This window comes from Stegostoma tigrinum, chromosome 18, assembly GCF_030684315.1.
Source record: "Stegostoma tigrinum isolate sSteTig4 chromosome 18, sSteTig4.hap1, whole genome shotgun sequence".
NCBI lineage: Eukaryota > Metazoa > Chordata > Chondrichthyes > Orectolobiformes > Stegostomatidae > Stegostoma > Stegostoma tigrinum.
The window spans coordinates 14,194,822-14,217,955 of record NC_081371.1 but is presented as its reverse complement, the minus strand read 5'-3'; the positions used below and the strand labels follow the sequence as shown (position 1 = coordinate 14,217,955).

Sequence of the window (23,134 nt, the reverse complement as noted above, 5' to 3'; positions counted from 1 at the left end):
CCACAACTTTACCTGGTTCTCTGAATTAACAGTCCACCGATAATACTACCAGGCTATTGCTCCTCCTAACTTGAGTAATCCCTTGAACAAAGTTCTTTCAACTGACTCTTTTGCATCTGCTGCCTATCTTAAATGTATTTGAGTAGACTTATTTTTGCGTGCATGACTGTGCAAATGGTTTCATTTATGCTTCAGTGAAATAAACACTTGAGTCTCTTTCAGTTCATCTGACCTGGTTGTGCTTGATTAGAATGCCTGAGAGGGAAATATTACATATCCTAATACACATACGTGCAAAAATGTCTTTGATTTCTTTGAGGAATCTCGCTGAAGACAGCATAAATGTCTCCGCATTTTTCTTCTAAAGAGTTTTGCAACATATGAACTTGTAGTTTTACCTTTAATTTAAATATGAATATTGAGTCTGTGTTTTTTTTGTTCTTTGTGTAGTCTGGTCAGTTCACTGAGGATATGATTCCAACTGTGGGTTTCAACATGAGAAAGCTAACAAAAGGAAATGTCACTATTAAGGTAAGCTGGCAGGGTAGATTTCTACAAATTTAAACAGTGATTTTGGTGTACATAAACCCCATGCAGGATTTTATTAATACACTGAAATAACTTTTATCTGTCTATCTTTTCCACCAATAGTTCACTTCATTTTGAGAAATGTACTCTGCTCTCTTTCTTGTAGTTCCCACATACAAAAGAATTTGTAAGGACTCAGTTGGGTAACAATGGCTATAGGATGTGTTCAGATGAGATTAATCTCGTGTCTTCATGTGATAAACATGCTGAAAATGTCTGCTTATTGAAAATTCTATTTATGTAAAATATTCCTCATCCTGTGTTCATTGGCAGTTTTTTGGGATCTGAAGCTATTGTTTCTCTACCCTTACATTGGATTGCTTTTGTGCATTTGTTTTGTAATTTCAGTCTCTTCCATTTGTACTTCTGCATTACTTGGAACTGAACTGGTGGAGTACAAGCAACATATTTGCTTTGTTATTTGTGGTACAGATACAGAGGCATATATCATTGTTTCTCGTGATACCAGTGAGAGTTGATCTGGATCATCTGGTGGTATGTCTGATCCATTCAGTTGAGTTAAGTAGCATCTGAAGCTAACTTTGTGCAGCTTGATGGATTTTACAAAGCCAGTGTAATAGCTGGATGACTGCACAATTGAAAGACATCTCTGTTTCGGGAAGATTTAATTTGCTTGAAATTTGAGAAAATTGCTGAAACAGAACTGCTTTGTAGGAAAATTGTATCAATTGAAATAGCATCTGGCCATAATAGCTTTCAATGGTGTGAAGATGAGAATGCTTACATTCAACTCTGAATTCCAAAGATGATATCATTTCTGCAAACACAGAACAGATTGAAGGATGGAATTTTTTTTGTTGTAATATATCGCTGTCCCTTACACCAGCATGTTGTGCTGCATGGTTGTAGGGAGCATCATCTGTTTTCCCAACCAGTTACAATTTTCAGAATGTTTAAGAATTTTAAAGAAATGTTAAGCATTTCTTGAAATGTTTTACCTTGAACTTTTCAGCTTTAGTCTTGTAAGTCTCCAGGGCATTTCAGTAGGATTTCTCGATTAATATTTAATGTCAACCTTCAAAAGAAGTAAAACCTTTCGGGGTTGGCATAAAATGGTGGCATTAGCTCCTGGTAGTGTTAGTTCAGGCGGAGAGAAGCCACAATATAGGAAATTTGAATAACATGTCCCATGCAGACAAGTGATTTAGTTTTTCCTCCCCCAACTACCCCACCTACCCTAACATGTAACATTCTTATGCTTAACTGGAGGGAATGGAGAATGGAGGCGAGTTAGAATCTAACCCAAGGTGGGAGACAAGTTGGAGACCATGCTATGCGGGGGGCAAATCCCGGGCTGGAGCGGGAGACAGTCTGAGCTGGGGCCAGCCTGGGAGTCGGATCCTATAGGTGTGTCCCGCAGGCGAGTCTGGGCTGTAAGCTAACGTGGAGGCCCCAAGGTGTCATGTCCTGAAGCATGAACTCAGTGAAAATGACTATAATTTGAGTACTTTTTAAAGATACTATTATTCTTATGCTGGACTTTGAGTAAGTCAAGCACTTTTAAAACTTTGTATTCCTATTGCCAAATGTTTTTTTATAATCTTTCAATTTTGTAACAAACGCTTAAAATAAATATACCGAGGTACCCAGTACCTAAGATGGCACCAAAACAGCGATGTAACAAACTTTTCGCTGCTCTCATTCAAGTGCACATGCCAATAAAGGGTATTCTATTCTCTAGTAATTCTGGCACAGATATAGAGAGGGAAAAAATAACAGAGAAGTTAGTGATAGCTAAAGTGGAAATCTGAAAACCACATACAAAACATTGGACATAACAATTGGATAAGTGGAAATAAAGATTGTTTGGCTGATAGTGAGTAAAGCCATGTTTAGAGCCAAATATATTTAAGTTGTATAGTAGTACTTTAGGACCAGGAAGTGTTGATTTATATCAGCCAGCAACTTGCAATTGGTGGAGGTTAAGCTCTATTTTTAATCATACAGACTTGGACGTTGTGTACATGTTCACAAAAGACATACCTGTGGGATAAATGTACCAGATGGAACACATTCCCGTCAGTTAAAATAAAAATAGGTTATACTAATTTCATGTTTCTTAAAGAGCAGTGCACAAGCAGTAGAAAATAGTGAGATTTATTGTGGTCAAATGAAGACTTTATTACTATTTTAAAAACATTAGCCGTGTCTGAATAGCTAATGCCACCCTCTATTATCATGAATAAAGAAAATGAATTAAATAAATAGGAAAAGGAAATAGAAATTTTATCGGAAATTTCAGGTCATCTCTGTTCCTTGTACCTCTCTCCACCTAAATTCCAGTTCCCCTCCTCACTTTCTGCTGCGTCACTACTTTTGCGATTCCCATGTAGGAACTATGAACAAAAATAACCACATTTGTTGGACACCTATGAAATTAAGAAATTACCAACAAGGATCCACATTTTGTAGTTTTTATTTTAACATATCTTGGACCCAATGAAAATTAAACATGAATTAACAGGCAAGTCGTACCTTAGATAATAAACATAAATTTCACTGTGATTAGTAGATTCAACAACCATATGTCTTTGGCAGCTACAAAAATTCTCCTATAGCATGTATTGTATCAAAGTGTTCCACAAAACGTTGTCCTTTATTTACGGAGGATAAGTCACGAGTCCAATTTGACAGCCTTCACCTCTGAGTTTGTTAGATACATTAATTGTCAGGAAGATACAGTTTTTGGTGTATCCTCTTTCCTTTTGCTCATTTCAATCCTGGTGGCATGGTTTTCCAGGGCTGCTTTTGAACTAGCCAACTGATGACACCCTGGTGTATGATTTGGCCATTCCTGGGACCAATCTCTTTCATGCCTCTGAGATTTTTATACAGCTTTTCAGCTTTTTAAGTTTCTCAGCCAGTTCACACAATGCTTTGAAGAGGTCCTGTTTCCTTTTCAAACAAACAGACTGAAAACTAACATTTTCTTGAGAGTGATTTGATTCTTTTGGTCACGGGGAATTCTGTGTTTCTCTTTCTACCTCTACTTTCTTTCACTTTGTGCCTCCATCTGTGTGCTGATCACCGTATTCCTCAGCTCCTCTGTTTGTGGCTCTCCTTTACCTCTGTCTGTCAGATGGTTTCTTTCTTAACTTGCTTCAGTTCCAGTTCAGAGGTCACCATGTGACAATAGGCTAGCATTTATGAAGGATCTTCTGGTATTAACATTTTTTTTGATTATTGGTATTTGAAGGATTGTGGAAGAAAGGAATGTATACCTTTTGGTTTTGTTAAGAGGCCACTAAGAGAACTGGATGTACCTTTAAGACATTAGAAGTCACATGACAAGCTGACTTGTTTACTGGAAGTTATATGTCTGAGTTATAGTTAGGAGTTGTGGTTATTTGATGTTGTTTAGAGTTTGGTTGGTGTGTAGTCTGCTGAGAGAAGTTACCCAAATAATCCTCTTCCGCCAACTAGGGAAAGACTACTCTGAATCCAGCGTGAGAGCTGGAAGCTGAGACATCTGCTATTCCTGAGAATCTTCCAGAAAACTTCCTTCCAGCATCTCCCGAAATGAACAGCATCTGTAGAAATCTTGGGGATAATCTTGTGTCGGTAACAAACATCTGTGGTTCAGTAACACCAGCCGACATGAACAAGGACACCAGACTCAAAGTTGTGTGGAACGTTTCATATCGTTTTTACTTCAAGAACTAACAATTACTTGGCCGTGTGTGTGTGTGTGTGTGTGTGTGTGTGTCTGTGTGTGTGTGTCTGTGTGTGTGTGTCTGTGTGTGTGTGTGTGTGTGTGTGTGTGTGTGTGTGTGTGTCTGTGTGTGGTATATTTATGTTGTATATTCAAGACTGTGTTACTTTTGCATCTTCATTGAATAGGCTTTCTTTCCCAAAATAATACCAAGAGAGTTTCTTAAAATAGCAGTTTGTTTGCATAACCTGGATCCTGAGTTCCATTATGTCCATGCTTGTTAATTATCGGACATTTGTGAAAATTCTCATGGTGCAAAGGCAGGAGATGAAGACTTTTAAGGCTTCTCAAGGGAGGACAGATTTGAATGGAGGCAATCCATGGTTTACATTGCCAGCAAACTCAAACAAATTGAACATGTGTGAAACTCATCCTGCCCACAGTTTCCATCCATTGGCAATGCCCATATTGGGAGCTTGACTTTGGATTCCTAATCACTTAAATCGTTTACTTCCTGTCAGAAAGACTCTCTAGTGTGGCAAAAATGTGAGCCTTGGTAATGTATTTGACCATGAATTGAGCTCTGGAGCACATCTGCTCCATTGTTAAGACCATTTATGTTCACCTCCAATAGTACTCAATTCCGTCCATCCATCACCTTTATCTGCTACTGAAAGCCTCCTCCATACCTTTTGCTACTTATAGACCTGACTAATCCAAAGTGCTGTATGCTGATTTCCCATCCTGCACTTTGTATGAAGTTGTGGTTATCAAAATCTCTGCTACATATACCTGATCTCACACCAAGTCTCAGTCACCAATAATCCTACTTGCTTGTTGACCTTTGTTGGCCTGTGGTCCAGCAACACCTCAACTGAAAATACTGCATCCTTGTTTTCACATTTCTTCAGGACCCTGTCCCTCCCTATCTCTATAAACTTCAGCCTTACAAGTCTTCATGTTTCTGAATTACTAGCCACTGGGACATCGATTTTAACATTAGCCCTAATTATTCCTTCCTAATTATTCCTGTGGCTTGGTATTAAACCTTGATTATTGAAATACTTAAGCCATTGGGATATTTTACTATTTTAGAGGAGCCAAATAATTGTGAATTATTGTTATTGAATTGTGAAAAATGATGTTAATACTAAAAAGTGATATCTTGTAATAGCTTAATAGCTTGTCTGGAGATCTTTTATGTTTGCCCCGCTTAAGCTGTAAGTTGGCAGGTACCATAACATAAAATCATTTTGTAAGTTTAAATGTGATTTTGTTTAGTATCATAGCTATGTTGCTGTGTACAGTGTGTAGTTATTCTGTTGTGGGCAATCAGATGTTTGAATTGAACTCATCAGTTTTAATTTCCTAAATCCAACAACAAGCAAAACATTTCAATACATGTGGGATGTAAAACTTATTGATGTTCCAGTCAGGATTTTTTTTTCCAGGATCTATCACTGACTTAAAGGAGAAGTGGCGTTGTACTGTGGGAGCTGTTCGGTAGAGAGCCTTTGTAGTGCTTGGAACGAGGGCCAGGTGGATCGCATTGACTATGAGATCCCTGATTGGAGTTGTTAACCTGGACCAATCAGGGAGCCCTGGCTGGCAGATATTCAGAGAGCCTCTTCATTCTAGGGACTGGATCTGAGCTGTCTGGTCAGAGCCCATATACCATGCACATGTAAATGAAGATTGACCTGGTGATGGGATAGCAGCCTCTGTGTAGTTGTTTCCCCTTGAATTTCCAGGCATTTGGTGAAAGGCTTTATTTCTTGAATGCTTTGAAGAGGGAGTTAACAAGGAGTTGAATATTGTCTCAGTTTCTGGTTGAGTACATGTAAGTTTTGTCTGCGTGTCACAGGTTGGTGGCTGAGTCTGGGAAGACATTTGTTTTGAACTGAAGGCAGCAATGGTTGAACAGTTCTTCCTGTGTTCAGTAGATTATTCCACACCTATGGATAATTTGCTGGGGTGAGATGCAATATTATCAAATATTAGCATTCAAAATGGAGGAGAGCTGGTGCAAGAAATTTCTTTGCAGAAGTTAAGCATCTTTGTTGACCCATGGAAGACCCTGACTGGTGACTGACAAAAATGGAGAAAGGTTGCTCTGGCCTGCACTGAACATACCAAGAGACTTAATCAAGAGCATGCAGAGGATGGCAAAGTTTAGGAAAGAGTGCACAAAGCTCCGAGATACTCATCTAGCTGACACTTCAACGGCCACATATCCTGTGTTTGCAGATCATGCATTGAACTTACAGGATTTTAGAGAATCTATTGAACTGGCATGGAAACAATTCATCCTCAACCCTGAGGGACTAAGAAGAGGATTTTTCTCAAAAGATTTCCTATTGAATGGATTGTTTATGTAATTCCTTGTTTACCAATCAGTGTATTCTGGACTCAAATGAGCATCCCTTGGGATGTATGCTTCAGTCCTGCCTGCTGTTGGTGTAGGAAACTAAATGTTACGGTTTTGTGGACAGGAATGCAGCACCCATCTTGAGGCCAGGGATTTTCTCCAACAATGCAGCAATGTTTTTATTCCTAAAGCGAGAATGAGTTGAGGGACAAGGCAGATCAGGAAGTGACATTAAACATGGAAAAATGGAGGCAGGAAGGTGATAAATCCCTGCTTCAATGAAAGAAAGCAGAAACTAAGATAGCAGTGTGAACTGGGGGAGAAGAGAGCTTTGTGAGCAGTGGGAGGAGAGATAAGTCAACGTGAATGACAGCTGGAGGGGTGAAGCATTTTCAACTGAGGGAAGAGCACCTCGAACTGAGGTTGATAGAAAGAACAAAAATATCCTCATGTTCCCGATAGTCATGTTGCAAAAACAATTAAACAGCATGCGTCAGTGCAATTTGTCAGTTTCCCTGATGGAAATGAGCATTTCTGCTGTTTTTCTGCAGCACAAGTGGTGTGAGGATTGACATACCTATGGGTTAAATTCTAACTAGCCCCAGTCTTACTGCACTTTCAGTGGAACTGCACAGCTTGGGTTCCTCTTCAATGCCTTTTTTTGGCCTTGTCTTTGAAGAAATCAGCTTCGCTAAATCTTCTAATTTAGCCTGAATGTAAATCTGTATGCTTCACTGATATACATGAGTTAGAAATCTGAAATCAGGTACAAGACATCATAAACTTGTGTAGGGACAAAATGTAGGCAGGATAGCTGATTGGTATCCATAACGAGGTAATGTGGTGTTTGTCTTTTGTGTGTTGCTGCTGTTAATCTAAGTCCAGGGACTTGTAAACTAAAAAGCATAGAGAAAAATGACTGGTGGTGGTTTAATTGGAAAGTGACCATTCTGCAGGCGAGGGGAGACGTTGAACCGAAGCACGCTGCTTCAAAGACATATAAGATCTCACGAGTTCATGATAATATTGAACTTTTAAATCTACCGGACAGAAGTCCTGCAATCTGTCTCCTGGATCTTTCTGGGCCAATGAATGAATCGCTAGAATCTAGATCTAGCAAAATACCCAGTGTTGTTTTCATGGAATATTTGGTCATGTTTATCTATACTTACCCTGCGACTTTCAATCCCATGCCTACCAGATGCAACTAGATACTTATACAGTTTTTTGGAGATAGAGTGAACCAGCAGTTTCATGGTATCTTGTCACATTAGCTACTTCTCAGATGGGTTGGTGCTTGGTAAGCTAAATTTGAACTGGGTACAATGGTCAGCATAGATGAATTCTACCATTTTCGTAGCTTACTGTTAATACCTGTTAATCTTCTTTCATTAAACATCATTCAGCTCCAGAATGGGGAAGAAGGTGTTTCATGGCTGGTATGAGTGTGCCCTGTTGTTTAACTACGTCTACGTGAGTAAACTCAGATGTGGAATTGAAAATATTAAAATCTGATTACAGTTACAAGAAGAGAACTAAATTATGTTAAAGCTGTCAGAACTGAGGAATGTGACATGAATAGAAAGATAGAAATATCTAATCTTGAGAATGTGAAATTGACTCAACAGTATTTAAAAAAAAAACAAGAGATTATTTATTGTCAGTCAAATACTGCACTATTTTCCAGAATCCTATCAGTGTTAATCTTAAAAAACACATAAAACTATGCTGACTACCTTTAATGGTTTAAAATTGTGGTTTTGCTTTGTGAATCCACTGTAATTCCTTGAGCACATAACTAAGATATTATCCACTACAACTAGAATTACAGAAGCTTTCTCAGATCCAAATGTGTAGTCTTTAAAGAAGCTTAAGTCAGCTTCATTGAACTGCATTTATTTGTTTCAAAATGTAACAGACAGGCAGATGCAGTTACAAATTGCGAAAGATTCAGAAGGGTACAGAGAATGCAGTTCCTTTTGGTATGCTTAGTCTCCTGTGCCATTTGCATTATGCAGGACATGTCAGAATTTAATAATACTGATGTGATAACTTTGCTGGATGGAGTAAACCAGTGTGAAGAGCATGGAAAGTCAACACTGAAAAGAAAATGGTTTATTCGGAAATATATGCGAATGGATACAAGAGGGTGCTAAAACACTCCTCCTTCCTTAAAACAAAATTGGATATACTATTCAAATTTCCAAACAACTTGTAAAAAGGTAAAATTGCCATAGACCTACCAGCCCATAGGCTGATCTCTCATTAGAGAGACATGACTGGTGGTGGTTTAAGCTGAAGGTCACCATACCCCAGGCAAGGGGATAGGTTGAGAATGTATGTTTTTCATGGTAATTGACTCCCACACAATTTGTACACATCTGTTGCTGGACAGTTCAGCATGTTATTAGTTTGGAACTGGGGATACTTTACTCAGTCTGGATAATGGAGAGCTTTATTGTGGCTTTGAAAATGTTGCCCATTCATTGCAAGCATTAGGCTTGTACATGTCAATCATGCTTTACTATCTGGGGTTTAGGAAGAAAAAAGAAACGGAAGAAATTATGAGCCTGATGAATTGGACTGCTGGCATGCAGGTAGACTGCTAGTAGTTGTTTCAACATATTGTCCCTAAAAGTAGTTCAGATCCATGTCAGAATCTTACAGAGATGTCTGAAAAAGGGGAAAATTCAATTTAAAATCAAAAGCAAAATCACTCTTTGTTCGAGAAAACTTCTTAGACCTAGGCCAAAACAGGTCAAGGTTGCTCCTAAAATTGTGAAAGCTTGAATCAAGAGATAAAAAAATCCACTGAAGAGCAGGAATACAGTAACCAAGTTAAATTTGGGAAACAAAAAACAACTTGTATACAATGGTTTGATCTGCAGTGCTGCTCAAGCTTAAACAAATGTTTGACAGCAGCATGTCCTTCGACTTAGGGTCTTTCGGTGTCTCATAAATTCTTGGGCCTGCTTTAGTCGAAATACCACCCTTTCCCGTTCCCAAATATCGCTGATTAGTAGAAATAACCTGCATGTTATTTTTCACTGTTAATATCTTGAACCATTTCATTTCATGGTCTTTGTGGAAACCAGTGGAATAACTTGTGACAAAGCAGGGGGTTCTGCATAGTAAGTATTCACAGCTTGGTGCCAAATTTCTGCATTTCTACCTAAAATGTGTGCAAATTGGCTTGGATAAAACCAGAGTAGAGAGATGAACATGTGGCCGAATGTTCAAAGCTCAAAGATATGGAAGAAATGAGTTCTAATTCTTGAGGCACTGGGGAAGCATTCCAGATGAGTCGTACACATAGGATGGTCTTCACCTGTATGGGGCTGATGATGCAGAGAGGATTTTAACTTGAAGAAAAGGGGAAAGGGGGTTAAATTTTGAGAAGATGTGGTCTGCCAAAGATTAGAGTCAAGGCCAAAGAACAGGATACAAGAAATGATAAACAGACCATAGAGGAAAGGACAATCAGTAAAACAAAAGATAAGACCAGTACTTACAGACAGAGTAAAACGTTAAAAACAAAGGCTTGTGTTTGAATGCAGATAAACTGAGAGTGCATTTAATAAGTACAAGGTGGTAGCCATTACTGAGACTTAGCTGCAGGGTGACATGGATTGGGACCTGAATTTTCAAAGGGTACAGGACATAGAAACAAACAAAATAAGATCAGATGTATCAGAGATAATGGGAACTGCAGATGCTGGAGATTCCAAGATAATAAAATGTGAGGCTGGATGAACACAGCAGGCCAAGCAGCATCTCAGGAGCACAAAAGCTGACGTTTCGGGCCTAGACCCTTCATCAGAGAGGGGGATGGGGGGAGGGAACTGGAATAAATAGGGAGAGGCGGACCGAAGATGGAGAGTAAAGAAGATAGGTGGAGAAGGTGTGGGTGGGGAGGTAGGGAGGGGATAGGTCAGTCCAGGGAAGACGGACAGGTCAAGGAGGTGGGATGAGGTTAGTAGGTAGCTGGGGGTGCGGCTTGGGGTGGGAGGAAGGGATGGGTGAGAGGAAGAACCGGTTAGGGAGGCAGAGACGGGTTGGACTGGTTTTGGGATGCAGTGGGTGGGGGGGAAGAGCTGGGCTGGTTGTGTGGTGCAGTGGGGGGAGGGGATGAACTGGGCTGGTTTAGGGATGCAGTGGGGGAAGGGGAGATTTTGAAACTGGTGAAGTCCACATTGATACCATATGGCTGCAGGGTTCCCAGGCGGAATATGAGTTGCTGTTCCTGCAACCTTCGGGTGGCATCATTGTGGCAGTGCAGGAGGCCCATGATGGACATGTCATCAAGAGAATGGGAGGGGGAGTGGAAATGGTTTGCGACTGGGAGGTGCAGTTGTTTGTTGCGAACTGAGCGGAGGTGTTCTGCAAAGCGGTCCCCAAGCCTCCGCTTGGTTTCCCCAATGTAGAGAAAGCCGCACCGGGTACAGTGGATGCAGTATACCACATTGGCAGATGTGCAGGTGAACCTCTGCTTAATGTGGAATGTCATCTTGGGGCCTGGGATGGGGGTGAGGGAGGAGGTGTGGGGACAAGTGTAGCATTTCCTGCGGTTGCAGGGGAAGGTGCCGGGTGTGGTGGGGTTGGAGGGCAGTGTGGAGCGAACAAGGGAGTCACGGAGAGAGTGGTCTCTCCGGAAAGCAGACAGGGGTGGGGATGGAAAAATGTCTTGGGTGGTGGGGTCGGATTGTAAATGGCGGAAGTGTCGGAGGATAATGCGTTGTATCCGGAGGTTGGTAGGGTGGTGTGTGAGAACGAGGGGGATCCTCTTGGGGCGGTTGTGGCGGGGGCGGGTTGTGAGGGATGTGTCGCGGGAAATGCGGGAGACGCAGTCAAGGGCGTTCTCAATCACCGTGGGGGGGAAGTTGCGGTCCTTAAAGAACTTGGACATCTGGGATGTGCGGGAGTGGAATGTCTTATCGTGGGAGCAGATGCGGCGGAGGCGGAGGAATTGGGAATAGGGGATGGAATTTTTGCAGGAGGGTGGGTGGGAGGAGGTGTATTCTAGGTAGCTGTGGGAGTCGGTGGGCTTGAAATGGACATCAGTTACAAGCTGGTTGCCTGAGATGGAGACTGAGAGGTCCAGGAAGGTGAGGGATGTGCTGGAGATGGCCCAGGTGAACTGAAGGTTGGGGTGGAAGGTGTTGGTGAAGTGGATGAACTGTTCGAGCTCCTCTGGGGAGCAAGAGGCGGCGCCGATACAGTCATCAATGTACCGAAGGAAGAGGTGGAGTTTGGGGCCTGTGTAGGTGCGGAAGATGGACTGTTCCACGTAACCTACAAAGAGGCAGGCATAGCTGGGGCCCATGCGGGTGCCCATGGCCACCCCCTTAGTCTGTAGGAAGTGGGACCACTTCCTACAGACTAAGGGGGTGGCCATGGGCACCCGCATGGGCCCCAGCTATGCCTGCCTCTTTGTAGGTTACGTGGAACAGTCCATCTTCCGCACCTACACAGGCCCCAAACCCCACCTCTTCCTCCGGTACATTGATGACTGTATCGGCGCCGCCTCTTGCTCCCCAGAGGAGCTCGAACAGTTCATCCACTTCACTCCCACTTCCTACAGACTAAGGGGGTGGCCATGGGCACCCGCATGGGCCCCAGCTATGCCTGCCTCTTTGTAGGTTACGTGGAACAGTCCATCTTCCGCACCTACACAGGCCCCAAACCCCACCTCTTCCTCCGGTACATTGATGACTGTATCGGCGCCGCCTCTTGCTCCCCAGAGGAGCTCGAACAGTTCATCCACTTCACCAACACCTTCCACCCCAACCTTCAGTTCACCTGGGCCATCTCCAGCACATCCCTCACCTTCCTGGACCTCTCAGTCTCCATCTCAGGCAACCAGCTTGTAACTGATGTCCATTTCAAGCCCACCGACTCCCACAGCTACCTAGAATACACCTCCTCCCACCCACCCTCCTGCAAAAATTCCATCCCCTATTCCCAATTCCTCCGCCTCCGCCGCATCTGCTCCCACGATAAGACATTCCACTCCCGCACATCCCAGATGTCCAAGTTCTTTAAGGACCGCAACTTCCCCCCCACGGTGATTGAGAACGCCCTTGACCGCGTCTCCCGCATTTCCCGCGACACATCCCTCACACCCCGCCCCCGCCACAACCGCCCCAAGAGGATCCCCCTCGTTCTCACACACCACCCTACCAACCTCCGGATACAACGCATTATCCTCCGACACTTCCGCCATTTACAATCCGACCCCACCACCCAAGACATTTTTCCATCCCCACCCCTGTCTGCTTTCCGGAGAGACCACTCTCTCCGTGACTCCCTTGTTCGCTCCACACTGCCCTCCAACCCCACCACACCCGGCACCTTCCCCTGCAACCGCAGGAAATGCTACACTTGTCCCCACACCTCCTCCCTCACCCCCATCCCAGGCCCCAAGATGACATTCCACATTAAGCAGAGGTTCACCTGCACATCTGCCAATGTGGTATACTGCATCCACTGTACCCGGTGCGGCTTTCTCTACATTGGGGAAACCAAGCGGAGGCTTGGGGACCGCTTTGCAGAACACCTCCGCTCAGTTCGCAACAAACAACTGCACCTCCCAGTCGCAAACCATTTCCACTCCCCCTCCCATTCTCTTGATGACATGTCCATCATGGGCCTCCTGCACTGCCACAATGATGCCACCCGAAGGTTGCAGGAACAGCAACTCATATTCCGCCTGGGAACCCTGCAGCCATATGGTATCAATGTGGACTTCACCAGTTTCAAAATCTCCCCTTCCCCCACTGCATCCCTAAACCAGCCCAGTTCATCCCCTCCCCCCACTGCACCACACAACCAGCCCAGCTCTTCCCCCCCACCCACTGCATCCCAAAACCAGTCCAACCCGTCTCTGCCTCCCTAACCGGTTCTTCCTCTCACCCATCCCTTCCTCCCACCCCAAGCCGCACCCCCAGCTACCTACTAACCTCATCCCACCTCCTTGACCTGTCCGTCTTCCCTGGACTGACCTATCCCCTCCCTACCTCCCCACCCACACCTTCTCCACCTATCTTCTTTACTCTCCATCTTCGGTCCGCCTCTCCCTATTTATTCCAGTTCCCTCCCCCCATCCCCCTCTCTGATGAAGGGTCTAGGCCCGAAACGTCAGCTTTTGTGCTCCTGAGATGCTGCTTGGCCTGCTGTGTTCATCCAGCCTCACATTTTATTATCTAAGATCAGATGTAGGGCATTTTCCCCTTCAGGTTTGCACAATTTAAATTGTAGAATCCCTACAGTGTGGAAGCAGGCCATTCAGCCCACACCGACTGTCTGAAGAGCATCCCACCCAGACCCACCCCCACACCTATCCCTGTAATCCTGCATTTCCCATGGCTTATCCACCTAGCCTGCCCATCCCTGGACACTATGGACAACTAAGCGTAGCCAATTATCCTAACCTGCATATCTTAGGACTGTGGGAGGAAACCCACACAAGCATGGGGACAACGTGCGAACTCCACACGAACAGTCTCCAGAGGGTTGAATCGGACCCAGGTCCCTGGCACTGTGAGGCAGCAGTTCTAACCGCTGAGCCACTATGCTGTGCCTAATCTTTATGATAATGGCTGATCATCCAACTCAATAGTCTGTTCCTGTGTTTCCCCCATATCCTTTGATCCCTTCAGGCCCAAATGGTATAACCACTCCTTCTTGAAATCAAGCCCAAACATTGTATGATTGCTTTCTGTGGTAACAAATTCCACAGACTAATGATTCCCTGGGTGAAGAAATTTCTCCTGATCTCAATCCTAAATGACTTACTCCGTTCCCTTAAACTGTGACACATGGTTCCATGTTCTCCTGTCATCTGCAACCGTCTTCCACCACCTACTCTGTTTAGTCCCGTTGAATTTACAGGTTCCAATGAGATTCCACTCATTCTTCTGAACTCCGGTAAATATAATTCGAACCAATTCAAACTCTCTTCATACATCAGTCCTGTCATCCCAGGAATCGGCCTGGTATAACAAGAACACCCTTTTGCAATAAGGAGATCAGAACTGCACAGAATATTCCAGGTGTGGCCTCATCAAGGCCCTGTATAATTGCAGCAAGACAATCCTTCCCCTGTACTTGAACCTTCTCACTATGAAAGCCAACGGACCATTTGCCTGTTTCACCATCTGCTGCACTGCATACTTACTTCAGTGACTGATGTATGATGGCGCCTAGGTCTCATTGCATTCCGCTCTTAATTTATAGCAATTTTTTTCCTGTTTTTGCTGTCAAAGTGGATAATGTTATGTTTATTCAAATGATACTGTGTCTGCTATGCAATTGCCTACTCGCTCAACTTGACCAAATCGTGCTCAATATTTAGGAATGACAGGAAGGTAGGAAGAGGTGAAGGGGAGGGTCTATTACTTGTTGATGGTATTAGTACAAATGAAAGGAATGACATCATCTGAAGAAACCAAAATGTAGAAACCACTTGTGTAGAAATGAGAAATAATAAAAGCAAGAAGTCCCTTCTGGGAGTGGTGTACAAGCTTCTAAGAGTAACCCTATGGTAGGGTGGAGTATAAAAGGAGAAATAATGAGATCCTATCAGAATGTTACAGCAATAATCAAGAAGTCATTGAACGTTTTCAGGTTACTTTCTTAGAACACAACGTTCTAGTACTGACTAGAAAGCAAACTACATGGGACCTCATTTGTGCAATGAAGTAGGATTAATTAATGATTTGTGAAGATTCCTCCTGGTATGAGCAACCATAATATGATTAAATTTTCCATTCTGTTTGAGGGGGAGAGGAGTGGGTCTGAGATTGTTTCTTTAAAAAAAGGGCATGAAAGCCGAGCTGGCTAAAGTGAATAGTTAAATTAGGTTAAGGGAATATGTCTATAGAGATGCAGTGACAGACATTTAAAGGGATATTGCAGAATAGATACATTCCAACAAATCAGAAAAATTCCAAAGGATGGATCCGTTATACATGATTTGATTAAAAAATTTTAAAATAATATCAAACTAGAAGAAAAACTATATAATTAATGCAAGTGCAGGTAGCAAGTCAGAAAATTTGGGAAAAATATAAAATGACAAGAAATTACAAGGAGGAAAAATTAAAGTACTAGAAAGAGCTAGACAGAAATATAAAACAGTAAGAGTTTCTATGAATATATAAAAATAAGAAGGTTTAACAATGTCAGTATTGATCTTGTGGGAAGAGAGACGGGAGAATTGGTAATGGAAAATAAGGAAATGGCAAATGAATTGAATAGATATTTATCATCAGTCTCCACAATAGGAGATATAAGCAATATTGCAGAAGCAATGTTAAATCAGCTGAAGAAAATCAAATGACAGAGAAGTGGTTCTCAGTAAATTGTTAGAGCAATGGGCTGACAGGTGTCCAGGTCCTGGTCAACTTCATCCTAGCATCTGAAAAATAGTAGGTAATGAGATGTTTGATGCATTGGTTTTAATTTTGCAAAACACCCTTGATTTGTGCATGGTCGCATTAGCTTGGAAGATAGTAAATATAACCTCTTTGCTCAAAAAGAGAGTGGTACAGTCAGCAGCAAATGCAGGTCAGTTAACTTATTATCTATCTGCTACCCTTTTTAGAATTGAGATAAGGCAATTTTATTTCTTCATAAAGGTCATGAGTCTTTGGAATGGTCTGTCTAAAAAAGCTAAGGGGAGCACAATCTTTGAATATTTTTAAGACCGAGGTATATAGGTTCTTGTTAAGTAAGGGCCAGAAGGGTTATTGTATAGACAGTAATGTGGATTTGAGTTTGTAGTCAGATCAGCCATGAGCTTATTGGATGGTGGGGTGGATTTGAGGGGCTGAATTGCCGCCTTCTGCTCCCAGTGGTAGACCCTCAATCATGACTGTACCCTCTCAGCTTCTCCATAATACTTATTAATAAAACCATCTTTGAAGGTCAGGCCATCTATGTTTGCAACAGTCTTGTCGTAAAAAACTAGAATTTTGAAATGATTTCTGAAGGGAAAACTATCTTTTCAGTTCCTCTGCTGGCATGCTGGAAGGCTATTGAACCCAAATTTGTTTGGCTAGTGTTATCCATGATCAGATCTTATCATCAAAATGTGATATACGACACTATTACAATTGACAAAGCCAAGTTTTGAATATAAGGTAGACATTAGACCAGGGTATATTAAATGAATGTACAAAGGGAAGACAAGTAGAAATTGACGAGAGTAAAATCCTCATAAAATATATTAGTAGATCCAATTAATTGGAGGTTATAAGCACAGTTTTCTGCAAAATGTGCAGTGGTAACTCATTTGTACAGCTCCTTACAAGGATCTAATTGGACTTTCATCCTATCAGTTTGTAATGTTCAGCTGATTATTCCTGACTTGTGAGAACTTTTTGGTGCTAACAAGATCAGTAGAATTCCATGTTGTTATTACCTGTAATGTCTTATTAGAGATAATAACCACTTCATGGAGTGAATTGTTTTAGCCATAATAATAAGTTGATTCTTTACCACATTCCCTTATGCCCAACTCTGTGTATCACTTAATGAAAAGAATTCTCTTACATGGCTTTGATACTTGTATCTAAATGATTTCAGTCCCTGAAATGTGGGAATCAATCAGATTGTATGACTTTTCTATATTAAAAGGTAAGGGTCAGTCTGATTCAGTTGGTAAGGCAAGATTTTCTTGAAACAAGTTAAAGCATTAAAATATAAGATTCATACTGTCTACTTAAAAATATAGTTTAAAAAATAATATTACTACAATATAAAGACAAATAAATCGGAGTATATCAGCACAATTCGACTCAATCTGATTAAACTACCTTTTCATTAGACTGTGTCCCATTTAGAATACCTATTTCATGAAGAAGGTCAAAGCTATAGAGAAGGGACAAAAGACAAAATAAGACAGATGGATAAGCTCTGAACATAATATTAGAAAATTAAGCTGAGCAGTGGAAGGGGTATCAGAGGGAGAGTGCTTTGGTAGAAGTGCCGTAATCCAGTAAGAATTAAGCTAGTTATGGAAAAGGACAAATATAGACAGTGAATAAAAGCTCTCAACAGGGAAGAACTTAATTAAGCTGAGATGTGATTTACAGCTACTTGAAAGTAAATTAATGCCAAGTCAGTAAGTGGCTTTCAAGGAAATATACTGAAGGATTAGAGCATGTATGAATCCTTTAAAGAAGAAGAGTGGGACTAACAAACCCAGAAGCGGCTGAAAGGCTTAAAGCAGAGGATAAAAATAAAAGAGAAACTTGTGGCACATAACCAGGTGTTTAATGCAAGAGTAAACTGGGAGAAGTATAAACAATATGGGAGTAAGAGTCAATTAGGAAAGCAAAGAGAGCACATGAATACATTTTGGCAATTAAAATCAGCAAAAAATGTGATTTTTTTTTACTTACCTAAGGAGCAAGAGGCCAACTAAAGAAAGAATAGAGTCTGTTAGGAATCACATGAATATAGCTGTGTGAAGGGTCAGAGAACCTAAGAATGGTTCTTCATGACTACTTTGTGCTCATTCTCTCGAATGAGAGGGGTAATACCAACACTGCAAGTATGAAGGGGTGTGAAATAGCTCATAGATTTTGACAAAGGGAGATAGGAAATATTGTCGAGTTTAATATCTACGTCAATGTATAAATCCCCAGCCCAGGATGAACTGTATCTGAACCTAACAGTATCCTGGGAAGCAGGAGAATTAGCAGTGGAGGCTGTGATCATCATCTTCTAATCTTCTTTGGCGAGAGATATGGTTCCAGTGGACTGCAGGTCGGCTTACATTGTATTGTTGTTTAGTGGAGAGAAAGGAATAGACTGGATGATTACTGACCAGTCACCTTTTCCTCTCTGGTCAAAAAATTATTAGAACAAATTTGACTGACAGGATATAAATTAATGTAGACACTCATTAATGAAAGACATTCCGTATGAATTTGTTTAAAAGAAGGTCATGCTGAACAAAAATAATTTGAATCTTTGAGGATGGAGCAAGGAAGGTCATCAAGTTTAATACATTTGATGTAGTTCTTTTGGATTTTAACAATGTTGTGATTAGATCTCACATTAGTAGACTGGTCATGAAAGTAAAAGACCTCAGACAAAGTGACAAATTGGATCAGAAGCTGGAATACAAGAAAAGATGAACAGTGGGCTGTGTTTTGTGACGAGAAGGCTGTTTCCACTGGTCTCCACAGAGATCAGTGCTAAGGTTCTTGCTTTTTATGACACCTATCCATGATTTGGACTGGAATCTAGGTACATATGATGAAATTTTGCAGATAATAGAAAATTTGGCCGATGGTTTAATAAGGAAGGAGAAAGCTGAAAACTACAGAAAGTTATCACCAGACTAGTGAAATAGGTGGAATAGCGTCTAATAGAGTTCAGTCTGAAAGTAACGAAAAATAAGTAACAAATTTGGGGAATGTTAACAAGGCAAGGGAAGACCCAAAAAAATGGAAAGATATTGTGATTATGTAGAACAAAAGAGGGACTTGGTGTCAATGTCCGTAGATCCCCGGAGATGGCTGGGAAAGCAGATAAGGAGGTGTGGAAGATTTTAAGGAAGTTAAAAGAGGATTTAAGAGGAAAGCTTCTCACTCAAATTGTTGGGCTCTGACACTGCCTGAAAGAGTAGTAGAAGTAGAAACCTTTAAATTTAAGATGCAAATGGCTATGCACTGAAGTGACTTACTGATGGAAGGTAAGTTTGGATTCGATGGCTATTCATTGGCTGATATGAATATTTTGGGCTGATTGGTCTCTTTCAATGCTGCACATTTCTATGATTCTATTATCTTTGTGAATATAATGTTGAGAAATGAGAGGCTTTAACAATGAGAGATTTGAGGAAAGCAGTCACCGCTGATAGAACAGAGAAGACAAGAGATGATTGAACATAGAACATAGAACATTACAGCACAGTACAGGCCCTTCAGCCCTCGATGTTGTGCCGACCTGTCATACAGATCTCAAGCCCATCTAACCTACACTATTCCATGTACGTCCATATGCTCGTCCAATGACGACTTAAATGTTCCTAAAGTTGGCGAATCTACTACCGTTGCAGGCAAAGCGTTCCATTCCCTTACTACTCTCTGAGTAAAGTAACTACCTCTGACATCTGTCCTATATCTTTCACCCCTCAATTTAAAGCTATGCCCCCTCGTGCTCGCCATCACCATCCTAGGAGAAAGGCTCTCCCTATCCACCCTATCTAACCCTCTGATTATTTTATATGTTTCAATTAAGTCACCTCTCAACCATCTCTCTAACGAAAACAGCCTCAAGTCCCTCAGCCTTTCCTCGTAAGACCTTCCCTCCATACCAGGCAACATCCTAGTAAATCTCCTCTGCACCCTTTCCAAAGCTTCCACATCCTTCTTATAATGCGGTGACCAGAACTGTACACAATACTCTAAGTGCGGCCGCACCAGAGTTTTGTACAGCTTCACCATAACCTCTTGGTTCCGGAACTCGATCCCTCTGTTAATAAAAGCTAAAACACTGTATGCCTTCTTAACAGCCCTGTCAACCTGGGTGGCAACTTTCAAGGATCTGTGTACATGGACACTGAGATCTCTCTGCTCATCTACACGACGAAGAATCTTACCATTAGCCCTGTACTTTGCCTTCTGGTTACTCCTACCAAAGTGCATCACCTCACACTTGTCTGCATTAAACTCCATTTGCCACCTCTCAGCCCAACTCTGCAGCTTATCTATGTCTCTCTGCAACCTACAGCATCCTTCGTCACTATCCACAACTCCACCGACCTTAGTGTCGTCTGCAAATTTACTAACCCATCCTTCTACACCCTCATCCAGGTCATTTATAAAAATGACAAACAGAGGTGGACCCAACACTGACCCTTGTGGTACACCACTAGTAACTGGTCTCCAGGATGAACATCAACTACCACCCTCTGTCTTCTTTCAGCAAGCCAATTTCCGATCCAAACTGCTATATCTCCCACAATTCCATTCCTCCGCAGTTTGTACAATAGCCTATTGTGGGGAACTTTTATCGAACGCCTTGCTGAAATCCATATACACCACATCAACCAGTTTACTCTCATCTACCTGTTTGGTCACCTTCTCAAAGAACTCAATAAGGTTTGTGAGGCACGACCTTTCCTTCACAAAACCGTGCTGACTATCCCTAATCAATTTATTCTTTTCTAGATGATTATAATTCCTATCCCTTATCACCTTTACCAACAACTGAGGTAAGGCTCACTGGTCTATAATTACCAGGGTTGTCTCTACTCCCCTTCTTGAACAGGGGAACCACATTTGCTATCCTCCAGTCATCTGGCACTATTCCTGTAGACAATGACGAGTTAAAGATCAATGCCAAAGGCTTGGCAATCTCCTCCCTTACTTCCCAGAGGATCGGAGGATAAATCCCATCCAGCCCAAGGGACTTATCTATCTTCACCCTCTGAAGGATTCCTAATACCTCTTCCTTGTGAACCTCAATCCCACCTAGTCTAGTAGCCTGTATCTCAGTATTGAGGCAAGTAGAAAAAAATATCCTTATAGGTCACCAGTTACAATGAGAAGGTACATATTTAATTTAATGAAAAAAATCTTTAGCAGAATTTTTTTATACATGGATCATTGTTAGGAGAAGGAATATTCTACAAGATTCATTGGGAGAAGAATTCATAGTGAGGAAATGGATAAATAGCAGAAAAGGTGTCGGGAAAGGGTAAAGAAATGAAAGGCATTGGTGTAGAAATGATTGTGTGTGAGAGGAGAGTACACACAGGGAAAAGGAAATCAACCTATCATCAATCGCCCTGGGTTGGTCTTTCATGTAATGAAACTAACAAAATCAGTCTGATTAATTACAGTTGTCTGTTGAATTGTCTTTTCACATGTTTTTTTTCCCACCTTTTCAAATCCGTTTTGGAGCCTAACTTCTGTCTCAATTATCCCTTAGTTTACTATCTCATAGAAAACAACTTAACTCATACACCTCAACTTTCTGAGATATTTAGGTTATGATGCCGCAAACTAAGATAGTGTCTGAAACTTGACTGAATATATTATATACAAGTATGTGCCTTTCTTAGACAGTAAACTCGATTATGTCACAGTATGCTTTATGTCCACTTATGAATACCATTTGTATTCCATTTGATGAAGTGCTGCACAAATCTGTGCATGTTTTCCTTACAGATCTGGGATATTGGTGGTCAGCCAAGATTCCGAAGCATGTGGGAACGTTACTGCAGAGGAGTTAATGCTATTGTGTAAGTTTTCAAATGATAAATTGTGATCTTTCTACTCGTTTGGATGTTGTATGTCATACTGTCCTTCCTCCTGCCAACTAACTCTTTTTTTTGTTTGAGTTAATTTCATGGTTCATCTATTTGTCTTATTTTTAGCTACATGGTGGATGCTGCAGACTTTGAAAAGATTGAAGCTTCAAAGAATGAACTTCACAACTTATTAGATAAACCACAGTTGCAAGGAATTCCTGTAAGTCTAACTTCTTAAACCTTGTGTTCAAGTTGTCTTGCATTGCATGTACACAAACAAATAGAAGAGCCTTACTGTTAAGTTTTCTACTCCCTTGCAATTGTGTATGGAATGTGTATTTTCTATCTGTTAATGCTGTTTTTTGAAGCAAAATGTTTTTTTGTGAAAGCTTGCAACTCACTTTTCTAAAACAAAATTCAAACAACAAAACCTGCATTGGTGCTTTGCTTGAGAATAACTTCTTGTTTTGAATGCAAGTGCTTCAGAAAATTTTGGAATGTCAATTTTGCCATATGGCAGAAAGCGGTGAACTCCATCTTTCAGTTGTATCCCCTGTGCCTTTTTAAAAATGGAATCAGGCTCTTACACATAAATGGAACACAAATGTTATTACATTATACTGCAATATTTTTATTAACCAGAACCTATAGAATCAGGAGTGCACTGGTTGATCAAGAGGCCCATATTAATCAATGTAAATGCAAGGACTGTGTAATAGAAATGTAATTTGGGGGTATACACATCATCATTACATTTTATTTAAGTGATGTTAACTGTAAACAATGCAATTTGCCTTAAATAGAACTTAGCGGGAGAGAGCCTTCTCACTCACACCATCAACTGATTACTCTGACGTCTTGAGGATTATGATGATACAGTAAATGCTACGATATTTGAAGTATATAATTATTTTTCCTGTTTATTGAGAATACTGATTTGTACTTGCTACACCCCTTGAAAAGCTGTTCCAGTAAAGCTACAAATATGGCATCTACTTAACAATGAAATCAGGGCAAATTCAAACTGCTGAGTTATTTTCTCATCAGTCAACTCCCAATCATCAGTAAATTGGTACGAGGAATCAAGCAGAACTTACTTCACAATAACCTACTCACTGACATTCAGTTTGGCTCCCTTTAGGGCCTTTCAAGTGTCATGACCTCATTACAGCCTTAGTTCAAACAAAGAATAAAAAGGAAGAGAGGTGAGGTGAGAGTGACTGTTCTTGACATT

The 23,134-nt window shown here is 41.4% G+C and overlaps 1 protein-coding gene across 1 annotated transcript in view; it reads left to right on the top strand.

Annotated features, from left to right (window-relative positions):
- Window positions 1-23,134, top strand: part of LOC125460855 (ADP-ribosylation factor-like protein 8B-A) — an 85,977-nt gene that overhangs the window by 18,493 nt on the left and 44,350 nt on the right. The window contains exons 2-4 of the mRNA XM_048548977.1: window positions 451-531; window positions 21,818-21,891; window positions 22,027-22,120. Coding sequence (XP_048404934.1) covers window positions 451-531; window positions 21,818-21,891; window positions 22,027-22,120 — 249 coding nt within the window. The remainder of the gene's footprint in view (window positions 1-450; window positions 532-21,817; window positions 21,892-22,026; window positions 22,121-23,134) is intronic.